This window comes from Dendropsophus ebraccatus, chromosome 15, assembly GCF_027789765.1.
Source record: "Dendropsophus ebraccatus isolate aDenEbr1 chromosome 15, aDenEbr1.pat, whole genome shotgun sequence".
Taxonomy (NCBI): domain Eukaryota; kingdom Metazoa; phylum Chordata; class Amphibia; order Anura; family Hylidae; genus Dendropsophus; species Dendropsophus ebraccatus.
This window is the reverse complement of record NC_091468.1, coordinates 38,698,827-38,723,596: the sequence shown is the minus strand read 5'-3', so window position 1 is coordinate 38,723,596 and position 24,770 is coordinate 38,698,827. Positions and strand designations below refer to the sequence as shown.

The following is a 24,770-nucleotide window of genomic DNA, read 5'->3' as shown; positions in this document are numbered from 1 at the left end:
CAAATGAGTGCTGACAGTGCTTGTTTGCTCCTCTTTGTCGTCCCTTGTAATAGGGGCTTAAAGTGACACTGTCCCCCCCCGCCCTTTGTGCATTCTGACTTCTCTACACAGGTGTAAAGGGTAAATTTAGCCGCTATCATACCTTATTTTCTATCATACATCATGGTGCTTGTTCAAGTAAAAAGTGGTCTTTTATCATCTGCAGATTGTGCTAAGTGGGCGACACTCAGTGACGTCACTGGCACATAGGTCCGCTCCCTCAAGGCCCATTGGAACAGGCTGGCCAAAAGTTATAGGCCCCCACCCCTCTAGGTCAGCCCATACCAATGGGCATCGAAGGGGTGGGGCCTATGTCGGTGACGCCATGGAGGGGTGGGGTCTGCATTGGCACTGTGGGCGGGGCTAAGTGGCACTGTTGCTGTGAAGCCCCACCCATTTAACACAATCTGCAGGTGATAAAAGATCACTTTTTACTGGAACAAGCACCATGATGTATGATATAAAATAAGGTAGGAAAACGGCTAAAATTTACCCTTTACACCTGTGTAGAGAAGTCAGAATGCAAAAAGGGGTGACAGTGTCACTTTAAGTTGCCTCGGATGTTTCCATCTTCAGGATACATACACTCTCCACCTCTTTAGAATACGTCTGACACTCTGTGCTGGATGTATTCATCTGGGTTTCCAGCTGGGCCTCCATAAGAGCGATGCATTCCTTTAACTGAAAGACACAAAACGTATGTTATCTTTATAAATTTATATAGAACTAACAGGACTTCTTTATGAGACACACAAACTGTATGTGTACAACCTACACATAGAAAATGTATGTAACCTGCCACAACAAATCTATACCAGTAAGAGACATCATATTTAAAGGGGTACTGAGGTAAAAAGTTTTCTTTGAAATTATATGGTTATATAGTAATATAGATTTGTAATTTCTATTTAAAAATCTCAGGTCATTCCATACTTATCAGCTGCAGGAAGTGGTGTATTTTTTCCAGTCTGACACAGTGCTCTCTGCTGCCACCTCTGTCAGGAACTGTCCAGAACAGTAGCAAATCACTATAGAAAACCTCTCCTGCTTGGACAGTTCCTGTGCAGAGAGCACTGTGTCAGAATGGAAAGAATACACCACCTTCTGCAGGACATGTCGCAGTTGATAAGTACAGGAAGACTGGAGATCTTTAAATAGAAATACAAAACATTCATTTACAAAATCAATATAACTTTTTTTTTTGCTGGATTATCCCTTTAAATACTACAGTCACAGAGAAAGAATATGCAAAGAGGTTGTATCCACAGCATAGTGCTTCATGTCTGGACCAATTATCAGTCTTACCTGGTCAGTACTCTGGACTTCTAGCTTCAGCCTTTCTAGACTCTCTTCTAAAGATTTCACTTGAATTTGTGACTGTAAAAAATAATAAAGTAAATGGTGAGGGTCTTTAATGCTGGGGATTTTTTGGTTTTGAACGGGGTTATACCCTATTCAAACACCAAGCTGATGCTTGAGGGCCAACCAGGGACCTCCAGGGGTCCAGAGAATGGACTGCAGTATGCGTGTTGCCAGATGCAATTGTGTGCATCCATTTTGATAATTTTTTTTCATTGACTTTCATTATTTAAAAAAAAAAACAAACAAAAAAAAACGGATTAAAATGCATTCGTTCACTTTAACGTACTTGACCTTATTTTTGTGTTTGTTAAAAAAAACTAATGAGTTTTGATCCTTTGAAGTCATTGGAAAGACTGATCAAAACGGATGTTCACAATTGCATCCATATTTCCATCCGTTTTTTGCAAAACGTAGTGTGAACCCAGCCTAAGTGCTGAGTTCAGCAATGGTCAGAAGCCCCATGGACAATGGAGCTGGCCGTGCACTCTGAGCAATGTTTGTAAGCCCCATTGAGGGGAAAACTTTACTCGGCCTGATTATCTTTTAACAAGGGCTGCATGGACATCATTACCGATGTCCTTGCAGCCCTTGTTTAAACTTTATACATTACCTATCCAGGCTGCAGGGCTCCTCTTGCGGTCTTCTACTCCCCGGGTCCCCCGCGCTCCAGCTTGAGAGCGGCCTGTCTGAGCTGACAGGCCACTCAGCCAATCACTGGCCGCGGCGGTCCCAGCCAGTGATTGGCTGATCGGCCTGTAAGCTCAGACAGGCTGCTCTCAAGCTGGAGCTCGCGGGACCCGGGGAGAAGAAGACCACAAGAGGAGCCCTGCAGCCTGGTTAGGTAATGTAAATCGTCAGTCGCCAGCTGCGCACCGCTATTATTAATTATAGGTTTAAACCTATATCAACAATCAGCCGATGATCGTTGTCATGGGCTGACCAGTGTATTTATTACACGGAGCGATAATCGGTTGAATCAAGGCGGTTCGGTCGATTATCGCTCCGTGGAATAGACCCCTAAGATTTAAATAGTACTAACCTTTTTAAGCTCTTCCTCAGATGCTTCCAATTTGGCCTTCCAAACCTGCTCTTCTTCTTCAACACTCTTCTGCAAGTCTTTCAGCATTCCTTCCTATCATAAAAACACAGCAACCATTACAGTATACAAAGTATCCTATTAGTTACACACAGTAACTCCTGTCCATCAGGTCCCATATTATTTAGAGAAAAATAACATGATTGTGTTACTAATGTGTAGGTGTAGTCACTTTGTCAGACAATCCCTCTTGACCAAAGCATCTACGGGGTTTAACATCCAGGATTGGAGTTATCACAAAGCGGGAAGTTGGTTGTACATTATAGCCCACACCATCATTGCACTAGTGGTCAGTGGAAATACCCCACTAACTGCCCAGAGGAGGAAGAGGTAAAAAGGAATAGCCTAAATCCATACACTATGGGGGAGATTTATCAAACATGGTGTAAAGTGAAACTGGCTCAGTTGCCCCTAGCAACCAATCAGATTCCACCTTTCATTTTCTAAATAGTCTGTGAGGAATGAAAAGTGGAATCTGATTGGTTGCTAGGGGCAACTCAGCTAGTTCTACTTTACACCATGTTTGATAAATCTCCCCCCATGTGTATAATGAGAAATACAGTTTGTAGGGATAAAACTGATAAAGTACAACTCACTGTTTCTGCGAGGATAGTTCTATATTGTTCACATTCTGCCTGCAATGAGGCCTGTGCTTCTTCTGCTTCTTTTAATTTAAGTGATAAATCCTGGAAATTTAAGGTAACAATATTAAAATGTGCGCACATGAGCTTAAAAGGGGGGTTATCTAAGGGGGGAAAAAATTAGGTTAGAATGCTAGTCACTTCTTCCTGTTGACAAGTTGACAGGCAGTAAGTGCCTGCTCAGCCAATCGCTGTACCAGTGACCTGCCAAGAAGACATTTCCAGCATGTTGAGATGTAACCAGAATAGGGCACCTTTGGAACAGCAGGGGATTTGTCAAGTTAGGATCTGTTTTTTTTAACATTAAAGGGGAACTCCAGGTAGAGGTTAAAAAAAATGAAACTTCTGCAGAAGCAGAACGCATTACTTACCTGTCTATCCCAGTTTTAAAACTACCAAAAAGCCATTTGTTTGGGGGGGGGGGTTTGCTCTGTTTTGTGTTTCTGTTCTTCCTGGTTTGGTATTTCCCAGAATGCAATGCTTTTCCTCATGTGATCATCACAGCCCCCACTCATTACAATCAGTAAAATTAGTGCAGCAGCTGCATCTGGCCTGTCAGAGATGGTGAATCAGTCAGGGGATTGGGTTATCCAGCCAAGCCTCCTGTGAGATCACACCCTGCCCCCTGTCTGCACCATCAGCAAACACACACAATGTGAGACAGAGGCATGGATTATTTGTCTCCTGGGGGGGGGGAATAGTAGCAGGAGGAGGAGGAGACAATGTGAATTGGCACAGAGGCCATTTTTTTCACTTCCTGGATTTCTATCAGCTACCAGTGTGGCAGAACTGTACAAATACAGTGATACATTGTATAGGCACATCTATATAACTTAATGTAATTAGAGTACCCCTTTAACATTTTTAACATTTTTCCCCCTAAACAGCCCCTTTAAGTCAATTATCCTGAATCCAGAGACAGCCTCTGGATCTGCCTCTAGATCAACACTGCAAGATAGCAGGCTAAATTGGATGTTGTGTGTGTTTTTTCAGCCTTACAAATTATCAAGCTGTCTTCTAGTAGGATCTGAGAATGATTTCCTGGAGACACAGTTTGGCCTATAGACTGTCCGACGTGCTGCGTAAACGAATGGCAATCTTTTAGATTGGCGCTTGTTGGTTTATTACAAGTCTCGTCTATGATGCCGGGAGTGTTTAAATCCTCACGGCTGTCCATCACTCCTGGCCAGTCCTCCCTGTACCCTCACAGCAGGATTCTGCCACCATCATGACTCAATGTAAGGATGGTATTGGTCAGGTGATGAGCAGTGTCTGCTTTGATGCTTTGTATTAAAACCAAGTTCAATCTTGGTTTCATCAGAACAGAAGATCTTGTTTCACTCTCTGTCCTTTCTGCAAACTTTAAGCAGTTCCCATGTGTCTTTTATTAAACTTCTTTGGCCTCTCTGCAATAAAGCCCAGATTAACGGAGGCTGCAGTGATGGCTGACCTTCTAGTTTCTCCCATCTGCTCACATGATCTTTGGAGCTCAGCGGGAGTGACCACTGGGTTTTCGGTCGCCTCTCTTACCAAGGCTCTTCTCCTCCTGACTACTCCGGTTTGTTGGGGCGGCCAGCTCTTGGAAGAGGCCTACAGTAGCTGTGCCTCCACACAATCCTGTCTCTGAGCTCTACAGGCAGTTTTTTCCTCCTCACGGCTTGGTTTTTACTCTGATATTGTCAGCTCTAATAGGCCATGCCTATTACATTTACTTCAATCAAAGAGTAGAAACATCTCAGGTCATCAGTTAAATTTCAAGTTTTATAGCAAAGAGTCTATTTATGTTCATCAGAATTCTTGTTTCTAGAATTAATGTCCAAAAAAAATTTCAAAATACATTGTATGGCCACAAGAGATGGGAAAATACTTACTGCTGAATCTGTCTGGTCTGAATGCTGGCTCAGCTGTTTAAGTATATTTGATGACTTTTCTCTAAATTCCTGAAGCCATTCACCGTATAACTGGAAAGGAGAGAATGACAAGCCGTCAATCACTGTCACAAACACTAAACAGGTTGCTGGGTGGTTTTCTCTGACCATTACATGTATTTCTAAGGTGAGTTATACTCATGATGAACATGCCCTGAGTATATCACGAGAAAAAAAATAATAATAATAAATATTTATTATTATTATTAATAATAATAATAATAATAATAATAATAATAATGCAGTATTTGGACAATTGTAGCTTTTTGTGTGTCTACGTGGCAATTCTTACAATTTCCCCAAAAACTTCAATAACAAATATGGCATGTCATGGTTATATTACATCATCCGCTGTTTGAAAACTTGTGGCTGTGGTTATTATCAAAACCTACGTCAAAGCCCGACTAAAGAAGCTACGCGTGAACTCGCCCTAAGAGGACCGATAGGGTAGGATCACAGAATTTCATGAAGGAATGAGGTCTGCAAGGTCCTGCGTGACTTCTATATTTATGACATGCTCTTAGCTGTTTTATGTCACATCTTCTTCAATAAAAATTTGATTAGAAAAAAAATAAATAAATCAAGACTTGTACCTGGTGAGACTCTACGGACACTTCTGGGAAAAGAGTCATCAGGGTGTCTTTGGCCTGAGTCTGAGTTTGACTGAGCTGTTGTTCCAGTTCATCCTGTAATAACAAGGGCTTGAGATTGTTACTATGGCATGCATGCTTCAGGGTTGTAAAAGAGAACCTGTCAAGTGGAAATCTGACCTGCTAGAAGCATGTTATAGAGCAAGAGGAGCTGAGGAGATGGATATACTGTTTGTGAGAGACCAGAATAGCATAAATTTTAATAATTTACCTATTCACTTGCTTATCTGCTCATTCTAGTCTTAGGAGTCCAGTGGGCGGTCCTAACTAGAAACTACCAACTGTCTCTGTATACACATTCATTCACTGAGACCACCCACTAGACTCCTAAGGAAAGGGCAATTAATAGGTTAAAGTTATACTCAATCTTCTAACTCAAAACTATATATCACACGGCTCAGTTCTTTTCCCTATAATGTGATGTCAGTAGTATTAACAGTATTTTTATTGGCGACAGGCTCTATTTAAAGCGAATGTACCATCGCTTCAAGATTTTTAAATCAATAGACCGGCGCCTGTGCCGCAGGGATGCCGGTGCCAGAGTCTTTATTATGGACCACGGTCCAGTTCCTGTGCTGGTCTATTCCCAGTCACCGGTCCGGCCTGAAGCACCCCACATGATGAAACCCCTTTCCTCTGTGACGCAGCTCCATTGATTCTAATGGAGCCGCATCAGGGGGAGGGCAGAACGTCACATTGGGTACGGGCAGGGCCGCGTCCTGTGCCTCAGGGCAAGCCCACCGGGAATAGACTGGCGCTGTGTACGAGAACTGGGCCACGGTCCAAAAAAAAAAAAAAGACTGCGGCATCGGCATCCCCGCACCAGCGCCGGCCTATTGATGTAAAAATCTTAAAGTGATGTACCTGCTGGTATTACAGTTTTATCCAATACAATTCCAATTCCTTGATGTGGGAAAACGGATAACTTATAATGGGACACCAAATAAAAGTTTATAAAAGGTAGCGGTCTGTACCTTTGCTTTCCTCTCGGAGCTCACTTTCTCTTCACATGATTTTTCTGCTTTACCCAAAGCATCCATAGCCTGCCAGTTCTTCTCTCGCAGTTCCTGCAGAAAACAATACCCAGTGACCAAACTGCACTTTACATTCTATTATACAGCACAAAAAGGTATCTAAACCATGAAGCAGCTTGACTACAGTGATTGAAATACTAAAACATTTTAGCTAGTCAAGGGGAAAGTTTGCAGACACTGTTTTCATTATCCTTTAATACATGTAGTAAAGAATATATCATTTCACCATGAATCATTAAAAAAAAAAAAAGATTGTAAACTAAGCTTTGTGGCTGTGTTTAGAAAGAATAATACACCTATAAAAGAGGAATTAACAAGCAGGGAATTAACATGTCGCTATGAATTGTGAAGGTCATTCCCTGGTTGCCACAAATTGACAATAAGGACTTTGTTCCTGTTTTAATATATGGTGGCCTGTGTTTTTTTTATCTTTTTATTAGGTGTATTAGGTCTAATGGAGTATTGCAACATAGGTTTCTGTAGTTCTGTACATTATCTGTCCTACTGATATGCTCATGGCCATGTATGAACAAACGATACAGCTCTGGGGCATTTTTCCAATCAGTACATACACATTCTGCCCCCACAATAGTAAATCAATCCATGCTTGTGACCATAAGCATGTAGCTGCTTAAATGGGTAAATAATTATATATATATATATATATATATATATTTTATTTTATTTTTTTACTTAATGCAGATCTGTACTTAAAAAACAGATCAGCTACTGTAAGCCATAGTGAAAGCCATGTAGTTCTTTCAAATCTGACACATTGCCCTCTACTGCCACCTCTGACTGTGTCAGGGACTGTCCGTCCAGTGCAGAAGCAAACAGTCATTCTCCTGCTCTGGACATTTCCTACACAGGCGCAGGTGGCAGCAAGTCAGGCTACAAAGAATACACCAATACTCCAAGGCACATGGCAACTTGGTTTCTATGTGAAACTGCTCCACTGTCCCCCTGCCCTAAATCTCCCCCACATGTAGTTTACTGTTTGTTTTAAAGCAAGTGTCTGTCATAATGGTGCATTAGGTATGTAGTGCTCCCTTGATAGGAGTAAACAGACAAAATTCTGGAAGACATTGCTCCTTACCTAGACTATTATAACTGGCATGTAGCTAACAGGTTCCCTTTATATAGCCCTTCGGTACCTCCTGAGGCAAGCTTGCATACTTTGCACAGGGCATACAAAACATGGACACATAGGGCTCGATGTAGCGCTGACCATGTCCATATGCTTAAATGGGCATGGTAATAAAAAAAAAAACGCAACGGTGTTCAGACTGCAACCAATCAAGAGAACGAGGCGAGAGAAGCCACGTTCAGCAATTTCCTCTCCTGGCTCTGTGTCTGTCTGACTTACATTATGCGGCTATCCAGTTGACATGACAAAGAGCCAGGAAAAAAACTGTGTACGTAGACTTCTCCTGGCTCATCCTCCTGATCACTGAGCACTGATCAAAACTTTTTGACAATTCAAAAGTTTTTTCCAATTACAGGTGTAGCAATGCAGCCTAGTTCTGATTCACATCACATTTATGGCCTCTGCCGCATAATGAGAACAGGGCTTTTTAAAAGTCTGGCTTTGCCCTGGCAACAACTATTGTACAAAGTAAATAAACTTTCAGAATGAAAAGTCACTAAAACAACAGTGGGAAAGAGACTGACTGGAAGTAAAAGTACTTACATTGTTTTTATTTTTATGCTGTTCAATTGTATCCTTTAATTCAGCAGCTTCTTTCTCCAATAAAGAAAGCTGAGCTTCTTTTTCTTGAAGTCTGATGGGGGAAAAAAAAAAAAAAAAAATCAAGAACCTCACAAATAAGTAGAACTTGTCCCATAAACTCAGGGAAAGATATGATTGATAGAATTTTTTTTATTAATGTTTATTAATAAACTAAATGGTCTGGATTAAACATATCTGGTGTGTGTGTATATATATATATATATATATATATATATATATATATATATATATATACTACATCTATCTGTCCCCTTGGTGACAGCCTACAAACAAATCCTGTGTAGTCTGATTCTGCAAACACATTGCTTACCCCATGTGTCCTCAATATTTTAAATGGGGTTACCAACAAAATAAAGGTCCACATCCAGGATCACTACTTCATATTACGTATTTTCACTTTTGTAAACATATAAATGTATGCCAGAACACACACACACAAATTATATTAATATATATATATATATTTATATTTATATATATATATATATATTATATATTATATATATATAAATCTGCCGTCACTTAGGCCCCGCCGCAGAAGCCCCAGCCTGTTTTTTTATTTCCAACAGGGTTTGTGCAAGAACTTGCAACTTTTTCATGCCAAACTTAAGGCGTAGTGGGTTGATAAATCCCACCGTATGTGTTTAGTGCTCCGGTCACCGACATGCCTTTGGTTTGTTCTATTACCTGGCATGTAACTGTGTTATTTCTGATTCTTTATTCTCCTAGGGAAAAAGAGAAGAGGAGATTAATTCAGCAGTATACTTGACAAAACAAAGAGACCCCTGTTTACCCAACAGATGGGAACTCAGAGGGGGAAAACTATCAGACATCTATGATACACCCTATGCATGGCCATTTCCAGATGGACTCTGAAAGTAATCTGCAGATGTTGGAAGACTGCCTCCTGCATTACAAGGACTATATACGTTTAGGTTATGTTCCTTTTACATGTTCATTTAAAATCACACATCTTACAACAAAATCAAATAAAAATAAACGATATAGAAAGACACATACATATAGATGCACATATCAGCATGACGACTGCTTTTAGAGCAAAGTGGTGGTCGGTCATCTAGACAATGAGCTGTCAAATGGGGGGGGGGGGGATATCAGGGTAAGAAGGAGACTCCAGGAAAACATATACAGATTTGCAAATAACTTTTATTTTAAAATCTCAAGTCTTCCAGTACTTATCAGCTACTATATGTCCAGCAGGAAATGGTGCATTCTTTCCAGCCTGAAAACCATGAAACTGTCAAGAGCAGTAGCAAATCCCCACAGAAATCCTCTCCTGCACTGGACAGTTCCGGTCTCAGACAGAGGTGGCAGCAGAGAGCACTGCAGAACCGCATTTCACCGCATGAACCGCAGAAATGTAACTTTATGAGCTCTACGAGTTTAAACTACATTAGTCAAGATGGGAATGCCCCTTTAAGGTCAGATCGCAGGGACCATAGTACCAACCTGCTGCTGCTTCTCCTTGTCTGTATCATTGCTCTGCCCAGCCTCCAGCAAAGCTTCAATGGATTTTATCCTTTCTAAGAGCTGTGTGTTTTCACTGGTGACCTCCTTCAGTTTTTGGTTTAGTTTGTCCACCTCTTCGGATTTCTGTTTACCTTCAGCTTCATAGGACATCAGTTTAGTCTGAAGATCTTTGAGGGGGAAAAAATAAGTATATAAAGACACAAATAGGCTGGCATCTAACTACTGGTCATAAGCAACAATCAGATCTGTTCTTGGCTTTTGTGTATTACATATTTTATGCCCTGACTTGCAGAATAAAAAAAGAGAGGGCCATCAGTTTTAACACCCATGCTATAGAATCCATTTGTTGCAGAAAAGAGAGAGGGGGAGAGAGAAGTGCCTAGACAAGTGCTTCTCTCCAACCCCCTAGCAGTAGGATAACACTCAGACAAGTTTTGATCAGTTGAGAACTCTCAGCCATGTCAACAGATTTTCCAAATGACAGGGACACTGACCAATGTTATTTTATGCCGTACATATTTATTACAGTGTGCCAAGGAGGTTAACATGAAGTCATACCTATGTTTAGACAAAATGAATACTAAGAAATATGGCTAATTAATACTACACCCATATTATATAACATTTTTGTATGTACACCGTTGACTAACCACGTGTAAACCAGTGTCGGCAATGTAATGCATAGGTGCGGTTTCGTCATGTAAATTCCTTCCACCTCTGCCGCTGTGTTAGTTAACTCTAGGTATTTAACACTATAGGATTCTTAGAAAAGCTTATTAAAGACACACTCCAGGCAAAAACAGACTGTGACAAATGTCTACAAGCTCGAGGAGAAGATTCACGACACAGGGAATCAGAAAGCAGAAAATGTAAGTTTTGCTTTAAAAAGGGATAGTCTGAGGGTAGCACGCAAGAGGAGGACCCGCCACCTCAACCAATGACTGGCTGACAGGACACAATGTGGCCAGTGATTGGCTGAGACGATAGGCTCTGCTCCCAAGTGCTCATCTCAGAAGTAGGAAGATGGGGGTCTGGACACAGCCAAACGGTAGCACCGTCATGGACCCTCCAGAGACCTCTCGGCATCAAAGGTCTCCAATATGATAGAAGCAGAAGCTCTATTCTATCGTACCAGTCTCATGCCCCAATATCCATTGACTCATGAACTCTCAAGAAGGTCAGAGAAGCTCTTCTTACCGGCCACGTTCTTCTGTTCTCCTTTGGCCTTTTCGGTGTCTGCAAGTAGTGTTTTGTAACTATTCTGAGCCTTTCGCAGTTCTTCGCCGACTTCATCCAGTCTCTTCTGTAGTGTGGCCTCACTCTCCTGTTGTAGAGTCTAAGGATTAAAAAAAATAAATAAAGATATTAAATGGCATAATACAAAAAAGTGTCCGTACCCGAGTCACAGCCCTGGAAATGTGTAGGATTATGTACTAAGAGCAAGACATCCTGAGTTCTTGCCAACCCCATTGCTGATGTTGCATGTACCATACCTGCTGCTTTAGCCTTCCCTCTCCTTATAAGCCAAGGGCATGGTGCCCTGCGAGTAAAATGAATCCTTAGTAAGCTGAGCCCTGTCAAAGGTCCATATGACCCCTCAAGGCTATGCATATTGCAGACAAGGACATGTGGGATGACATTAGCTACATAGCATCCAAGCAGAAACCATGGAGGCCTAAATTGGGTCTTCCCAATATTACTGGCTTAGGATGCAGCAACACTTTAAATGTGTCAAACTGAGGTGATACCAAGCAAAATTGTCTTTTAGGCATATTGGATTATAACAGTAAATCTATGTCCATTACCTTGGTCTGCTGCTGTAGCCTATTCAGCTATCATATATACTCCATCAAGCCTTACCATAGAATGCACTGAACTGTGCACAGCTTTATAACTCACAGGTCTAGCTAGTAATCAAGTAAGGAACGTAACACTGACTGATGGGGATAAATATCATTGCCTAAGTGGTAATTTTTTGTTTTTGGAAAAAAAGGCCACTGAAGTTTTGATGCGTTTGACCCAAAGCCAGAAGTGGATCAGTCAGGATCCTAGTGCCATTCCAGTTCCTTTCAAATCCACTCCTGACTTTAGCAAAAAACAAAACTATAAATGCAAAAAAAAAAAAATTGTTTTTGTGTAGCACAGGAAGCGATCATGTAGTCATAGGTGGCCATGCTTTTCCGCTGGTACCTGGAGCTGGGACACCTGTTTCTCATAGGCAGAGAGTTTCCCATCCACACTCTTCCTCCTCTGCTCCTCCTGCTGCAGCGCCTCAGACTTCTCGGACAGGTCTTTGGACAGTTTGCCGCATTCCTGACGGAGCTTAGCCAGTTCAGCATTCTGCCTAAAGGGAGGAATAGGATCAGTGCCACTGTGATATATTGCAGCGTAATTTTTTTGTCATAAATCATGATGTTAATTGAATATGGCAGCCAAGCTGTGGCTCTCTATCTGCTGTAAAACTACAACTTCCATCACTCACTTTAATATAAGCTAAGCTGCAGTAACTCAGCATGGCCACTACACAATGTATGGAGCTGTCTGCTTCACACTCTGTATATGAGGACGCCATGCCTCTAGCTAACAACTGGTTGATGGGGGTGCCAAGTGTCGGACCCTCACGGATCAGATATTGAATGCCTATCCTGAGGAAAGTTCAATAAAGAACTCCTGGAAAACCCCTTTAAGCCTATATGTTTCTGCATGTAAAGCAGAGACAGGCCAGTTGCTCTGTGGGAGGGAATCTCTTCGCAGAGTTTCTCCAAATTTGCAAATGCTGGAGCAGTAGAGGGAACCCCTATACTATATGTCTAGCACTGCTATAGTCGACCATTACCTTGGATACAAACATTACCATATATACTGTATGCACTGATAACAAAAATACTTACTTGCTCTCAGTTTTGCTTGTTGCTTGGTTTAGTGCATCTCTGAGAATAGAATTTTCCTGCTGTAGACGGGCAAGTTGTGCTTTGGGGCCATTTTCAAGTTCATCTTGCAGAGCCCGAATCTGTTTAGAAAAAAAAATTAAAACTTGAAAGACTGAAACTGGCGCCCCAACGGCGGGCTGACCCTGGCGCTCCAAGGATGCCCTTAACCTGGTGCCTTAATGACTACCAAACCTGGCGCCATAGTGATATGCTGAACCTGGTGCCCTAAGGCCCCCCCCGAACCTGGCCCCCTAGGGACAGGCTGAACCACTTGTCCTAATGACACGCTGAACCTCATGCCCTAACAAGATGCTGAAACTGACGAGATTATGAACCTGGTGCCCTGACGACACGCTGAACCTGGCACCCTAACGGCACGCTGCACCTGGCATCCTAACGGCACGCTGCACCTGGCATCCTAACGGCACGCTGCACCTGGCATCCTAACGGCACGCTGCACCTGGCATCCTAACGGCACGCTGCACCTGGCATCCTAACGGCACGCTGCACCTGGCATCCTAACGGCACGCTGCACCTGGCATCCTAACGGCACGCTGCACCTGGCATCCTAACGGCACGCTGCACCTGGCATCCTAACGGCACGCTGCACCTGGCATCCTAACGACACGCTGCACCTGGCATCCTAACGACACGCTGAACCTGGCATCCTAACGGCACGCTGCACCTGGCATCCTAACGGCACGCTGCACCTGGCATCCTAACGACACGCTGAACCTGGCATCCTAAGGACACGCTGAACCTGGCATCTAACGACACGCTGAACCTGGCACCGTAATGAGACGCTGAACCTGGCATCGTAATGAGACGCTGAACCTGGCATCCTAACGGCACGCTGCACCTGGCATCCTAACGACACGCTGAACCTGGCATCCTAAGGACACGCTGAACCTGGCATCCTAACGACACGCTGAACCTGGCACCGTAATGAGACGCTGAACCTGGCATCGTAATGAGACGCTGAACCTGGCATCCTAACGACACGCTGAACCTGGCATCCTAACGACTCGCTGAACCTGGCATCCTAACGACTCGCTGAACCTGGCATCCTAACGACTCGCTGAACCTGGCATCCTAACGACTCGCTGAACCTGGCGCCCTGACGTGAATCTGAACCTGGCATTCTACAGTGGTGTTCAGCCATGGTAGATAAGTGTGAACGTACCCTTAAAGAAGTTGCTAGACAAATGTGATTACTTCATTCTAACAATTTCCTCTAAATCCAACTAGATATATAGACAATATACATCAGACAGAGACCATATACAGCAGGGGACGCTTTGTTCCTCCCGGGCCTACTTCAAGTCAATCCATCTGTAGATTAGCGGCAGAACTGGTGGAGGGGGGATCTTTTGGATTTTATTATAATAAAGTCATTACATTTCTCTGGCAAGAGTGACATGGCATTTCTTCCTTTTCATGTTATGATAAGTTATATTGCACATGGGCAGCATGGACAACCAGATACATAAACAGAGTCCAACTTTATGAACATTTCTGTATACAGACTCTGCTGTATTCTATACTAGTCCTATATCCACTGACATATCAGACTAGGAGAGCAGTTGCTCAGCTGCCGTTGCTCTCTTTTATCACTCACTGGTCTATAGTAACTGGTTACACCTGTCTGTAGCTGAGTATTTCATAACTGGCCCCGGGTGCGGTGTAAAGCCCATCTGATGACTCACTACTTGAATATTTCACGTAACTAACTGTGCACCAGTTGCATTTCCTTGACATGCACCTGTCTTCATCTCATTTATCTACATTTACGTCAATGGTAGGACCTGTTCCAATACTTTTTACAGCCCCACCCAGACCAGGAACTGTGCACAGAAAACATGAAATGAAACTTATAGTAATGCACCTACTATCCTGCATGTAGTATACACCATAGTAGCCTGTAGAAGGGTGGGATTCACCATCAGATCAATCTGATAATACACAGCTTTTGATAGTCCAGCATAGAACATATAGCGGTGCTTTTTAACTAAGTTTTGGACTGTTTTCTTCTTCTTTTTTTTTTACAACAGTTGTGACAGTCCAGAATATCTAATAATACAGATGTGCTGAACAAGCAGTGAAGGAAGTATATACTGTACCTTTCCTTGTAAGTTCTGGATCTCCCCCATGTGATCTTTGTAGCTGGCCTGCATTCGGGCTTGCAGAGCAGTGATCTCCTGGTCCCGAGAGGAGATCTGCTCTTTGAGTTTGCCTTCAACACCATTAACTTTGGTTTTCTCTGCTGCCAACTCCTAATAAGAAAGATAGGCAAAAACAGCATGCTATAAATAATGGTGATCGTGCAATGTGACAATCACAGAAACTTGATGAACAATATTCAAACCATCCATGTATTTCTACAGGGGTAATGTAACCATACAACCACTAGATGTCACTGTTCCATTATTTTCAATTACAAGAATGCATCTGACATGTAAACTCTATCTATAGTGTGAACCAGTCATCATCTCATAAGTTATTGGGAAAGAAACTAAATCCTAAATATGTTTTTTCCTTACAAACAAGGGAGGCAGTGGCCTCTGTATGCCTACTACCCAATACCATAGCTTAGGTATAGTGACGTTATGGGCACTAATGCCAAGTCCTCACCTTAGTAATTTCGCGCAGCTTATTTTTAGCAGCAGCTGCGTTTTCTTGCTCGGCTGACAGCAATTTTTCTTTTTCGTCCAGCTGCTTTTTCAGGGCTGCGACTGGATCTCCCTTCTGAGTGGCCTAAAACAGGATGAGAAGAAATTAGCCATAGAGTTCCATCTCACATCTCAGGCGAAAACTCTAATAAAGGGAAACTCCACATCTGTGCAACATTTTCTGCCAGCTCTGTCCATGTCAGGAATTGTCCAGTAGCAAATTCTCATAGACAACCTCTCCTGCTCTGGACAGTTCCATTCACAGAGGTGGCAGCAGAGAGCACTGTGTCATACTGAAAAATATACCATTTTCTGCAGGACATACAGCAGCTGATAAGTACAGGAAGACTTGAGTGATTTGAAAAAAAGGGAAGTGAGTGAAGTGATTTGGGAAAAAAAATTTCAGCAGATATCCTGTTTAAGGAATTTCATAATGGGGTTAAATATATTATAAATTTGGTAAAGATTTCAAATCTGTGTTTTGAAGATATAACCACGAGCTGAACCTAAACACGATGGAATATAATGTAACAGTTTATACTTTTCTTTTCATCCACTAATAATTTTGACTTTAAAAAAAATGATGCGAAACGGTGACCAAAACTGCAATGTGTGATTAAGGCTTTCAATCCCATTTATGAGAATATGGTCAGTATTTAAAGGGGTATTCCTAAGGGTCCTATTACACCAGGCATGTCCAAACTTTTTTCGAAGAGTGCCAAATTTGATGAAGTGAACATGTGCGAGGGCCGACCATTTTACATGCTACATGCTATATGCTTTATAACACAGGCAGATAATAGCAAGCTGGATACCTGGGGGGCCGTAAAAGTTTAGAACGCGGGCCGCAAATGGCCCTCCGGCCGGACTTTGGACATGTCTGTATTACACAGAGCGATTTTTAACGACAAACGATCGCAAATGAGATTATGGTTAACCTGCAATGGTTCACCATATTACACAGAACAAATCGTTAGTTAGGATAGTTACTACAATCTGTTGCGATCGTTACTATGATCGTTTATTCCTTCTGATCTCAGCAACACAATGCAGTGGTGCAATTACACTGAACAATTAGTGAAAAAATGTGGAAATTGAGCAAACGAATGTGGAATTACAGCGAACGATTAGCGATAATTTTAGGCTCAGATCTAAATCAACGATCAACGACATACGAACGATTTTTCGATTGTTGCCTGCAATTACACAGAATGATTATCGTTTAAATTTGAACAATAAAACGATTTTTCGCACGATAATCGTCCCGTGTAATAGGGCCCTAGCTCACAAACGTATTCACTATGTGCAGAATAGGAGATAACAAGCTGATCAGTGGGGTCAGACCTCTGGGACGTCCACAAATCACTAGAATGGAGGAAACTTGTCCACTAAATGAATGGAATGCACCAAAGTCTGAGCGCTCATTTCTGGCCACACATGCACAGTGCACTCCATTACTTAATACAGGGTTTTCTTTCATTCTCGTGATCAATAGCAGGGGAGGCTTAACTTTACCATAGGCCCCGGGCTGTTCACGAAGCCTGGGTCCCCCCTGCTCCACTATAACTATGGCAGCACTAGCGTGGTGTTTATAGTACAAGATAGATAATGTCATGATGTCCTGATTTTAGCAAAATTGCGGTAAAAAAAAAGCAGCAATTTTTTTGCAAATCATGGCAAAAATGTAACCAGGAGACAGTATACCACTGAAAGTATAATTCTTTTTGGGTGGCCATGGGCCCCGGGCTACTGCCCAAAAAGGACCTATTGTAATCCACTGTCAATAGGGCTCCCCACAGTCAAGACCCCCATCAATCAGTGTGGTATCCCCCTAGGGTTAGGAGATAATTTTGAACATTGGGAATAGCCCTTTATTACAGTGTGATTACCAAGGAAGTCTGTCATGAAATTTATTTTTTCTTTTTTAGAAATGAACAGGGGGCGTGATCTCAAACAGTTTAGCAATATACACTCTCTATTATTTTTTTATGTTTTCTCTGATTAAATCCTCATTATACATACAGCCAAACTGTGCCCCATGCTCTCCCCGTGCTGATATTTGGTCTTTCTGCTGTTAAAAAAAAAAGAAGAAACCAAACACAGGAAGTCCCAGTCCTTTGCGTGCTCACACAAGGAGAGACCCCTGTCCATCATACAGGTTGTATATCAACTGAGGGCAATTAACTTTTATTTTATATTTTATAATTTTATTATTAACTTCTGCAGATTATATTATCAGGAGACAATGCTCTTTGTTATTCAGCAATTCAGTCAGTATAATATCACTGTGTGGTTACTGTAGTTTTGGTGTGACAGGAGAGCTGGCCATATAATGCGAGCACCCCCAGGATTCGCTGCTACAGAATGTGGACGTGCGTGCAGCAGCTGTACACATGCACAGTGAATACTTGTCTTGCTCTGTGCATGACAGGAATGGCTGTCAATCACTACCAAGCCATGTCTGTAAGCGCAAAGGACTGGGACTTCCTGTCACATGGATATTTATCAAACATGGTGTAAAGTAAAACTGGCTCAGTTGCCCCTAGCAACCAATCAGATTCCGCCTTTCATTTTCCAAAGAGTCTGAGGAATGGAAGGTGGAATCTGATTGGTTGCTAGGGGCAAGTCTCCCCCATAATGTGGATTTAAACATAGAAAACTAAAACAAATAAATCAAATTAAAAAAAAAAAAAGTATATTGCAAAACTGATGGGATCACAAACCCTGTTGATTTTTTAAATAAAGTTTTTGTGAGGGTGCCTCCTTAAAGGGGTACTCCAGGCAAAATGTATTTTTTAATATGTAATTTCATAAGGAAAGTTATACCAATCCCTAATATACACTTATTATGGGAAATGCACATATAGGGCAATTTCCCTCAACTTAGTACATCAGGCAGGCTGACTTCCTCAAAAAAAACGTGACGTCACATCTTAAGTGTGTGCACCAGCAGGGGGCGCATGTAGAAGTATAGAATTAGAAGAGATGCTCCTGCACCTCCTCCTGCCACCTGCCTGTGTCATAGCCTCCAAGCCCCCGAGCGCTCCTGCAGCTCCTCCCTAGCAGCTGCCCGTGCCCGTCCTATCTGAGTCTCGGAGGCAGATACACAGCACCTCTGTACCCCCAGAGAGGACGAGCAGCTGCTAGGGAGAAGCTGCAGGTGAGGACCAGGACGGGGTTAGCACTTCTGTATGGGACCGGGCGGTGGGGTGAGGGCTCGGGTGCTATGACACAGGTAGCTGGCGGGAGGAGGTGCAGGAGCACTCACCCCGTCTGCATCTGGACCGGGTGAGCACTGCTGCATAGGACCGGGCGTCGGGGTGAGGGCTTGGGGGCTAATAGAGCACAGGCAAGTGGCGGGAGGAGGTGCAGGAGCGCTCAGCCCGCTGGCACCGGGATGGGGTGAGCGCTCCTGTATGGGACCGGGCGGCGGGGTAAGCAGTCGGGCAGATGGTAGGTCTCTGCAGCCGAGTGAGCAGCAAATAAGGAGCGCTCACCCCGCTGCATGGGACCGAATGTATCAGGACCGGGCAGCTCTAGGGAGATAGGCAGAGAGGGAAAGGCACTGATTCATCTACGTCTCTTCTAATTCTATACTTCTACATGCGCCCCCTGCTGGTGCACACACTTGAGACGTGACGTCACTTTTTTTTTGAGGAAGTGAGCCTGCCTGATGTACTAAATTGAGGGAAATTGCCCTATATGTGCATTTCCCATAATAAGTGTATATTAGTGATTTGTATAACTTTCCTTAAGAAATTAAATTTTGCCCAGAGTACCCCTTTAAGATTTCTTTTTAGCAGAACACACTCATAGCTATTGGACTGACTTCTATAATACCACTCTATTAGGGAATGGCTATATATGTAGTTCTCATTCAGATGGGTTTCAGTTAACAACGAAATACAGAACATTATAGGGAATAAGTGCAGTACTGTATGCCAGGTATCCTGCTTGATGCCATTTTTCTCGGTCAGGATTTCGATGAGCCTCTGCGCTTCTCCTTCACTGAACACCATACTGCTGATGGTAGAAACAAGGGTCTTGTATGGAAGGTAAAGTGCACCATCCAGTTCATTAGAAACTGCAAGACAAGAAAAACACAAAAGTCAAATGACACCAATAACTTTCATTTTTTCTTGATAGCCTGTCCTCCAGATAGGTCATCAATATCTGAGAGATAGTAGTCTGAATCCCTACACACAGTGGCACAGTGATCAGAGCTAGAAGCAGACAGCGCCATACATTGTGTAGTGGCCATGCTGTGTTACTGCAGCACACTCTTTATCAACATTTTATCCATCTGATCGTGTTGGGTCTGGAGTTATACTGAATAACTGTAAATTTGCATTACATGAGTGTAAAGTGCATTGACCGGATCATGAAATCTAAAACTCACAGTAGCGTATTCAGCTTTCCGTATGGTTACACATTGCAATGTTTTGACTACATGGAGATACTTGTTTAGCTGACATAGTAAAGTCTGATAAAAATATATTATACATATTAGTGAAGCTCACACATGCGATGCTGTCGGGATAAGACAACGCACCACTGAAAATAGTCCTTCTTAGGTAATTACAGCCTTGGAAATATTACACTCCACATCTTGCTCGGCTTTTTCCATAATGAAAGACTTCTATGTTTTTGCAAACCATCTCAGACCATGAATTATTGTCTAGGTAACATGTGAAATCTTATATGCGGCCCCACACAAGGCATCCAGGAAACAGGGGGGGGGTCATTCTTTACAATGTAGGAACACACAATGTTAGTCATTTGCTGGAGAAAGCAGAAAAAATCCTAAAGCCTCATCCTTATTATAACTTTATTTTCCTGTATACTGTACAATGTAGTCTATCAATTTATAGTCTTCTAATTCCAATGTCAAAAAGGTTGCAGGTGGAACTTTTTTTTTTTTGCACAAAACCCTATGGGACCATTATAATAAAATCTAATTAACCCAAATATAGAGAAAATTAGTAGGTGGTTTCTATCCAAACCTAAATAGCTTTTTATTTATATTAAGAAAGTACACTGTGGGCCGAGGCGCTGGCACGGGGACGCTCGGCTGACCTGTCATTAGTGGCCCTGAAAGGAAGTTCCCATCTGTCCATGGTTATACTTAACCCACGTGGACAATGCAATGCAAAATATGAAACATTGAGCAAAATGGCCCATGACTTTAGTATTGAGCTCCTGCTGACATTAACACCTGGGAGTAATGGAGTGATCATTGGCTAATTATTCTGTAATCGTGTTGGCTGGGACCTGTATAGTTATGCCGGTCCGATTTACTGATGTCTTAAAGGGCCATGCATACATGCCCAAGTCTGACTGCGCATGTTCTGAATGGGAAGAGGATTTGCTACTATTCTGGATAGTTCCTGACATGGACAGAGGTGGCAGCAGAGAGCAGTGTGTCACACTGGAAAGAATACACCACTTCCTGCAGGATATATAGCAGGCTTTATTCTGAAAAGTATCTCTTATTCCTGCACCTGGCTGAATACAATTTTCATAGCGAATCTGTAGCCACAATCTGCCCCCCCCCCCCCCCCAAAAGCCCCTTGTACCATCAGATAGCTGCTTTTAATCCAAGATCTGTCCTGGGGGCCGTTCAGCAGGTGATACAGTTAAAGTCCTAAAAAAACAACTTTTAAACTTGCAGCCCTGTGTCAAACGGCCGTGGCCTAGATTGTGTATGCATTAGGCTGGCACACCCTGTCCCTCCTCCCCACCCTCATCATCATTAGGAATGCCCCAGGCAGGTATTCTCCTATTCCTCAGCTGTGAGAACACTGCACATGGCCTAGATCGTTAAGGCACCTGTGCAGTTTTCACTGCAGAGGAATAGAAAAAAAAAAACTGCCAGTGGCATTCCTAATGATGAGGAGGGTGGGGAGGAAAGACAGAGGGGTGGTGCAAAGTTAGGGCACAGATACTCTAGGCCACAGCAGTTTGACCCAGGGCTGCAAGTTCAAAAGTTGTTTTTTAGGACAATAACAGCATCACCTGCCGAACGGACCCCAGGACAGATCTTGGATTAAAAGCAGCTATTCGAAGGTACAAGCGGTTTGGGGGGGGGGCAGATTGTGGATACAGAGTCGCTTTGAATAATAAAGAATGTTTGTTTGTTTGTTTGTTCTTCCAAGAATTAAAAAAAAAAAAAAGAACAAATGCCAAAAGTTACCAAAGTAAAAACTATGCAGCTTACCCAAAAGATAATATAGCATATCAATATTAACCCCAGAAACACATAGGCAATAGCAGAGGGTATAACTATTTATGATAGTAGGCCTCATTAGTAAATCAGTCAGTCACAATGTGTAATACTATTGTTATGTCTGAATGCCGTCTGTCCTGGAAAGCAAAAGGTTACAATTACATAGATATCAATAATGTCCATGGCTCACAGACAATGTCTCTGTATGGTAATTAGAAGCCTCCGGCAATTTCTCTCTCCCAATGTGAACATACAAGGCGGCCTTCACATATCAGCAACACAAAGGATTTCTGATGCCTGTTGTTCTATAGACACAGGCAAGTGACTGGACCAAATCCACAGCCAATGTTACACATAGGTACCGTAAATTAGGCAAAAAGGAGGGGGGGGCTAGATACTATATCTGACTAAAATTGATTTCCCTCATGCACACACAATAGATGATCCTGAAAGTCATCCAAAACAATGTGTCCACCCATTACATGTTAGTTAGATGTAGCAAATACCTATACAAAACACAAATACACAAAATAATTAAAGAGAAGCTGTCACGCCCCTGGTTCCCCACACACCATCCCTGCGACTATAGATGAGGAGAAAAGCAACCCAACATTGTTCTCCTATCTTCTTTGCCATGCTGCAAAGGGCGGCACTCAGGCTGTCTGGGAGGAAGGAGGAGGATACAGTAGGACTGAAAGCTTCCACGTCCATTACCCAGAGACTGGACTGATGTTTGCAGCATCACATAGAGGATAGAAGAAGAGTGTCAGAACACTAATCCACCTAATCTATCTGAACACTGTCCACCTAATCTATTCGGTGTTGTGGTGCACCAAGGACCTGATGGGTTTTCTTCAAGAAAATCAAGATGCTGCCACTCACCTGGCTCAGATTTCTTCTTTGGCACATTCTTCTTCTTTGGAGTTGGTTCTTGTTTGTGCTCCTCATGGTTTACCACAGGTTCAGCTTTTTTAGGAGGCTGAGCCTGGGTATTGGTAACTGGATTACTTGACTTTGTGCTTGACTTTGTTCCAACTGGAGGAACAGTCTTTGTGCTTGGCTTTGCCCCAACTGGAGGTACAGCAACCACAGGCACTTCTTTGGCAGGAGCCTCCAGAACTGGGGCCGATTTTGAAACAGCTTTGGTCACAGGTGGCACTGGGGCTTTGGTCACAGGAGCCACTGAATTCTTGGTTACAGGGGCCACTGAAGCCTTGGATGTAGGCACCACTGGAGCCTTGGCCTCAGGTGCCACTAAAGCCTTGGTTGCAGGTGTCACTGGAGCCTTTGATGTAGGAGCCACTGAAGCTTTGGTCACAGGTGGTGAGGCAGGCTTGTTTGCAGATGCCGCAGCAGGCTTGTTTGCAGGTGCCGCAGCAGGCTTGTTTGCAGGTGCCGCAGCAGGCTTGTTTGCAGGTGCCGCAGCAGGCTTGTTTGCAGGTGCCGCAGCAGGCTTGTTTGCAGGTGCCGCAGCAGGCTTGTTTGCAGGTGCCGCAGCAGGCTTGGTCACGGGCACCGCAGCAGGCTTGGTTGTAGGTGCTGCGGCAGGCTTGGCTGTAGGCGATGCAGCAGGCTTGTTTGCAGGTGCCACAGCGGGCTTGGCCGCAGGAGCCGCAGCAGCCTTTGTCACAGGCACCACTGTAACCTGAGATGGTTCAACTTTCTGGACCTTCTTCTCCTGCTTTTTCTTTTTGTCTTTAGGAGAGGAAGAAACTGCAGCCTTTTCAGGGATGGGAGTCGCAGGGGTCACTTTTTCCTGAGCTTTAACCAATTCCACCACAACTCGAGGTTCCAACTCAACTCTTTTCTGTTCACCAATTTCCACAGTAGGCTCATGTACAGGTAATTTGCCGTTGGGTTTGTCATCCTTTTTCTTTGGCTTTGCTTTCTTTTCGGTGAGTTTATCCTTCTTCCTTTTATCCATTTTGGGTTGGCCCTTGTCATGCTCTTTACGTTGCTTGGCCAAAGCTTCTTCGTAAGATGTTTCTTTCATAGAAAAGGTGGACACCAGGGCGATACCGATGGCAGATATAACCATGAAGCCTCCAAACACCATCACCCCTAACGTCTGAGGATCATATATATCCATATTTATTTTCTTCTAGGATACCTTAAATAGAAAGAATGTAAATTCAGTAAAATGGTCATGAATGGGGGAAGTCAAGACATGCTAATATGGGATTGAATAAATATGTTTTTAGTCTGCATTCTAATTTTTGAACATTCCAAAGCCCGGAGCACTCTAGGTCAGGAAATTAAACTGAGCTACTAAAGGTCATTTGCAGGTTGGCATTTTATTAGAATTTACCTTACACAGCAGGAAGAGTTCTGCACAATTTGCCTCCAATAAAGAAGTGTCCGGTATGTATGGCAGAGGTGCTCTACTATAAATAGGCAGGACTCTACTGATGGCATTCATAGATTACATGGTTCATTGCTGCACTGTGTTAGGCTATCTCACATACCAATAGAAAAGGTGGTGGAACAAAGTGCAGAACCCAATGGTCACTTAGGACGGCAAACCTCTATGGCAGTAGCAGTGTACACACTCCTCTATAGCAGAGGGTCACACTACAATCCCACGTCATATACAAATATTAAATGCCATGCGTTTCGGTTCACTTTTATCAGGTGGTCCTTTAAACATGGGCCAAAAAGCATTGCTTCCGATTGCTGTCCTAGCGGGAGGTTCTACACTTTATTTAAAATTAGTCAGGAAGCCCCTAGGAACTTTTGCTGTATACTTCTAATGGATAAAAATCTGTCCTGGTAGTGTGGACACACTGGTGCACTTGTTCTCATAACTGCATTCCCACTTAATGAAAGCAAACAAAGATCCTTAAAAGTTAATGTAAAAAGTATTTTGGGGAAATTGTAAAAAAATAAAATAAATAAAAGATAAATAAATTTATACACACACGGAAAATAAATAATATAAAATATATATATATATA

General features: G+C 42.9%; 1 protein-coding gene across 2 annotated transcripts in view; it reads right to left on the bottom strand.

Annotated features, from left to right (window-relative positions):
• Window positions 1-24,770, bottom strand: part of RRBP1 (ribosome binding protein 1) — a 53,896-nt gene that overhangs the window by 6,609 nt on the left and 22,517 nt on the right. For both annotated transcript variants that reach the window (XM_069954201.1, XM_069954202.1), the window contains exons 2-18: window positions 22,699-23,926; window positions 19,526-19,674; window positions 15,553-15,675; window positions 15,042-15,194; window positions 12,883-13,001; window positions 12,182-12,335; window positions 11,189-11,327; window positions 9,971-10,158; window positions 9,188-9,225; window positions 8,441-8,531; window positions 6,691-6,783; window positions 5,660-5,752; window positions 5,010-5,099; window positions 3,094-3,183; window positions 2,441-2,533; window positions 1,345-1,416; window positions 625-720 (exon numbers count right to left, since the gene is read on the bottom strand). In XM_069954201.1, coding sequence (XP_069810302.1) covers window positions 625-720; window positions 1,345-1,416; window positions 2,441-2,533; window positions 3,094-3,183; window positions 5,010-5,099; window positions 5,660-5,752; window positions 6,691-6,783; window positions 8,441-8,531; window positions 9,188-9,225; window positions 9,971-10,158; window positions 11,189-11,327; window positions 12,182-12,335; window positions 12,883-13,001; window positions 15,042-15,194; window positions 15,553-15,675; window positions 19,526-19,674; window positions 22,699-23,905 — 2,988 coding nt within the window. In that variant the 5' untranslated portion in view covers window positions 23,906-23,926. The remainder of the gene's footprint in view (window positions 1-624; window positions 721-1,344; window positions 1,417-2,440; window positions 2,534-3,093; window positions 3,184-5,009; window positions 5,100-5,659; window positions 5,753-6,690; window positions 6,784-8,440; window positions 8,532-9,187; window positions 9,226-9,970; window positions 10,159-11,188; window positions 11,328-12,181; window positions 12,336-12,882; window positions 13,002-15,041; window positions 15,195-15,552; window positions 15,676-19,525; window positions 19,675-22,698; window positions 23,927-24,770) is intronic.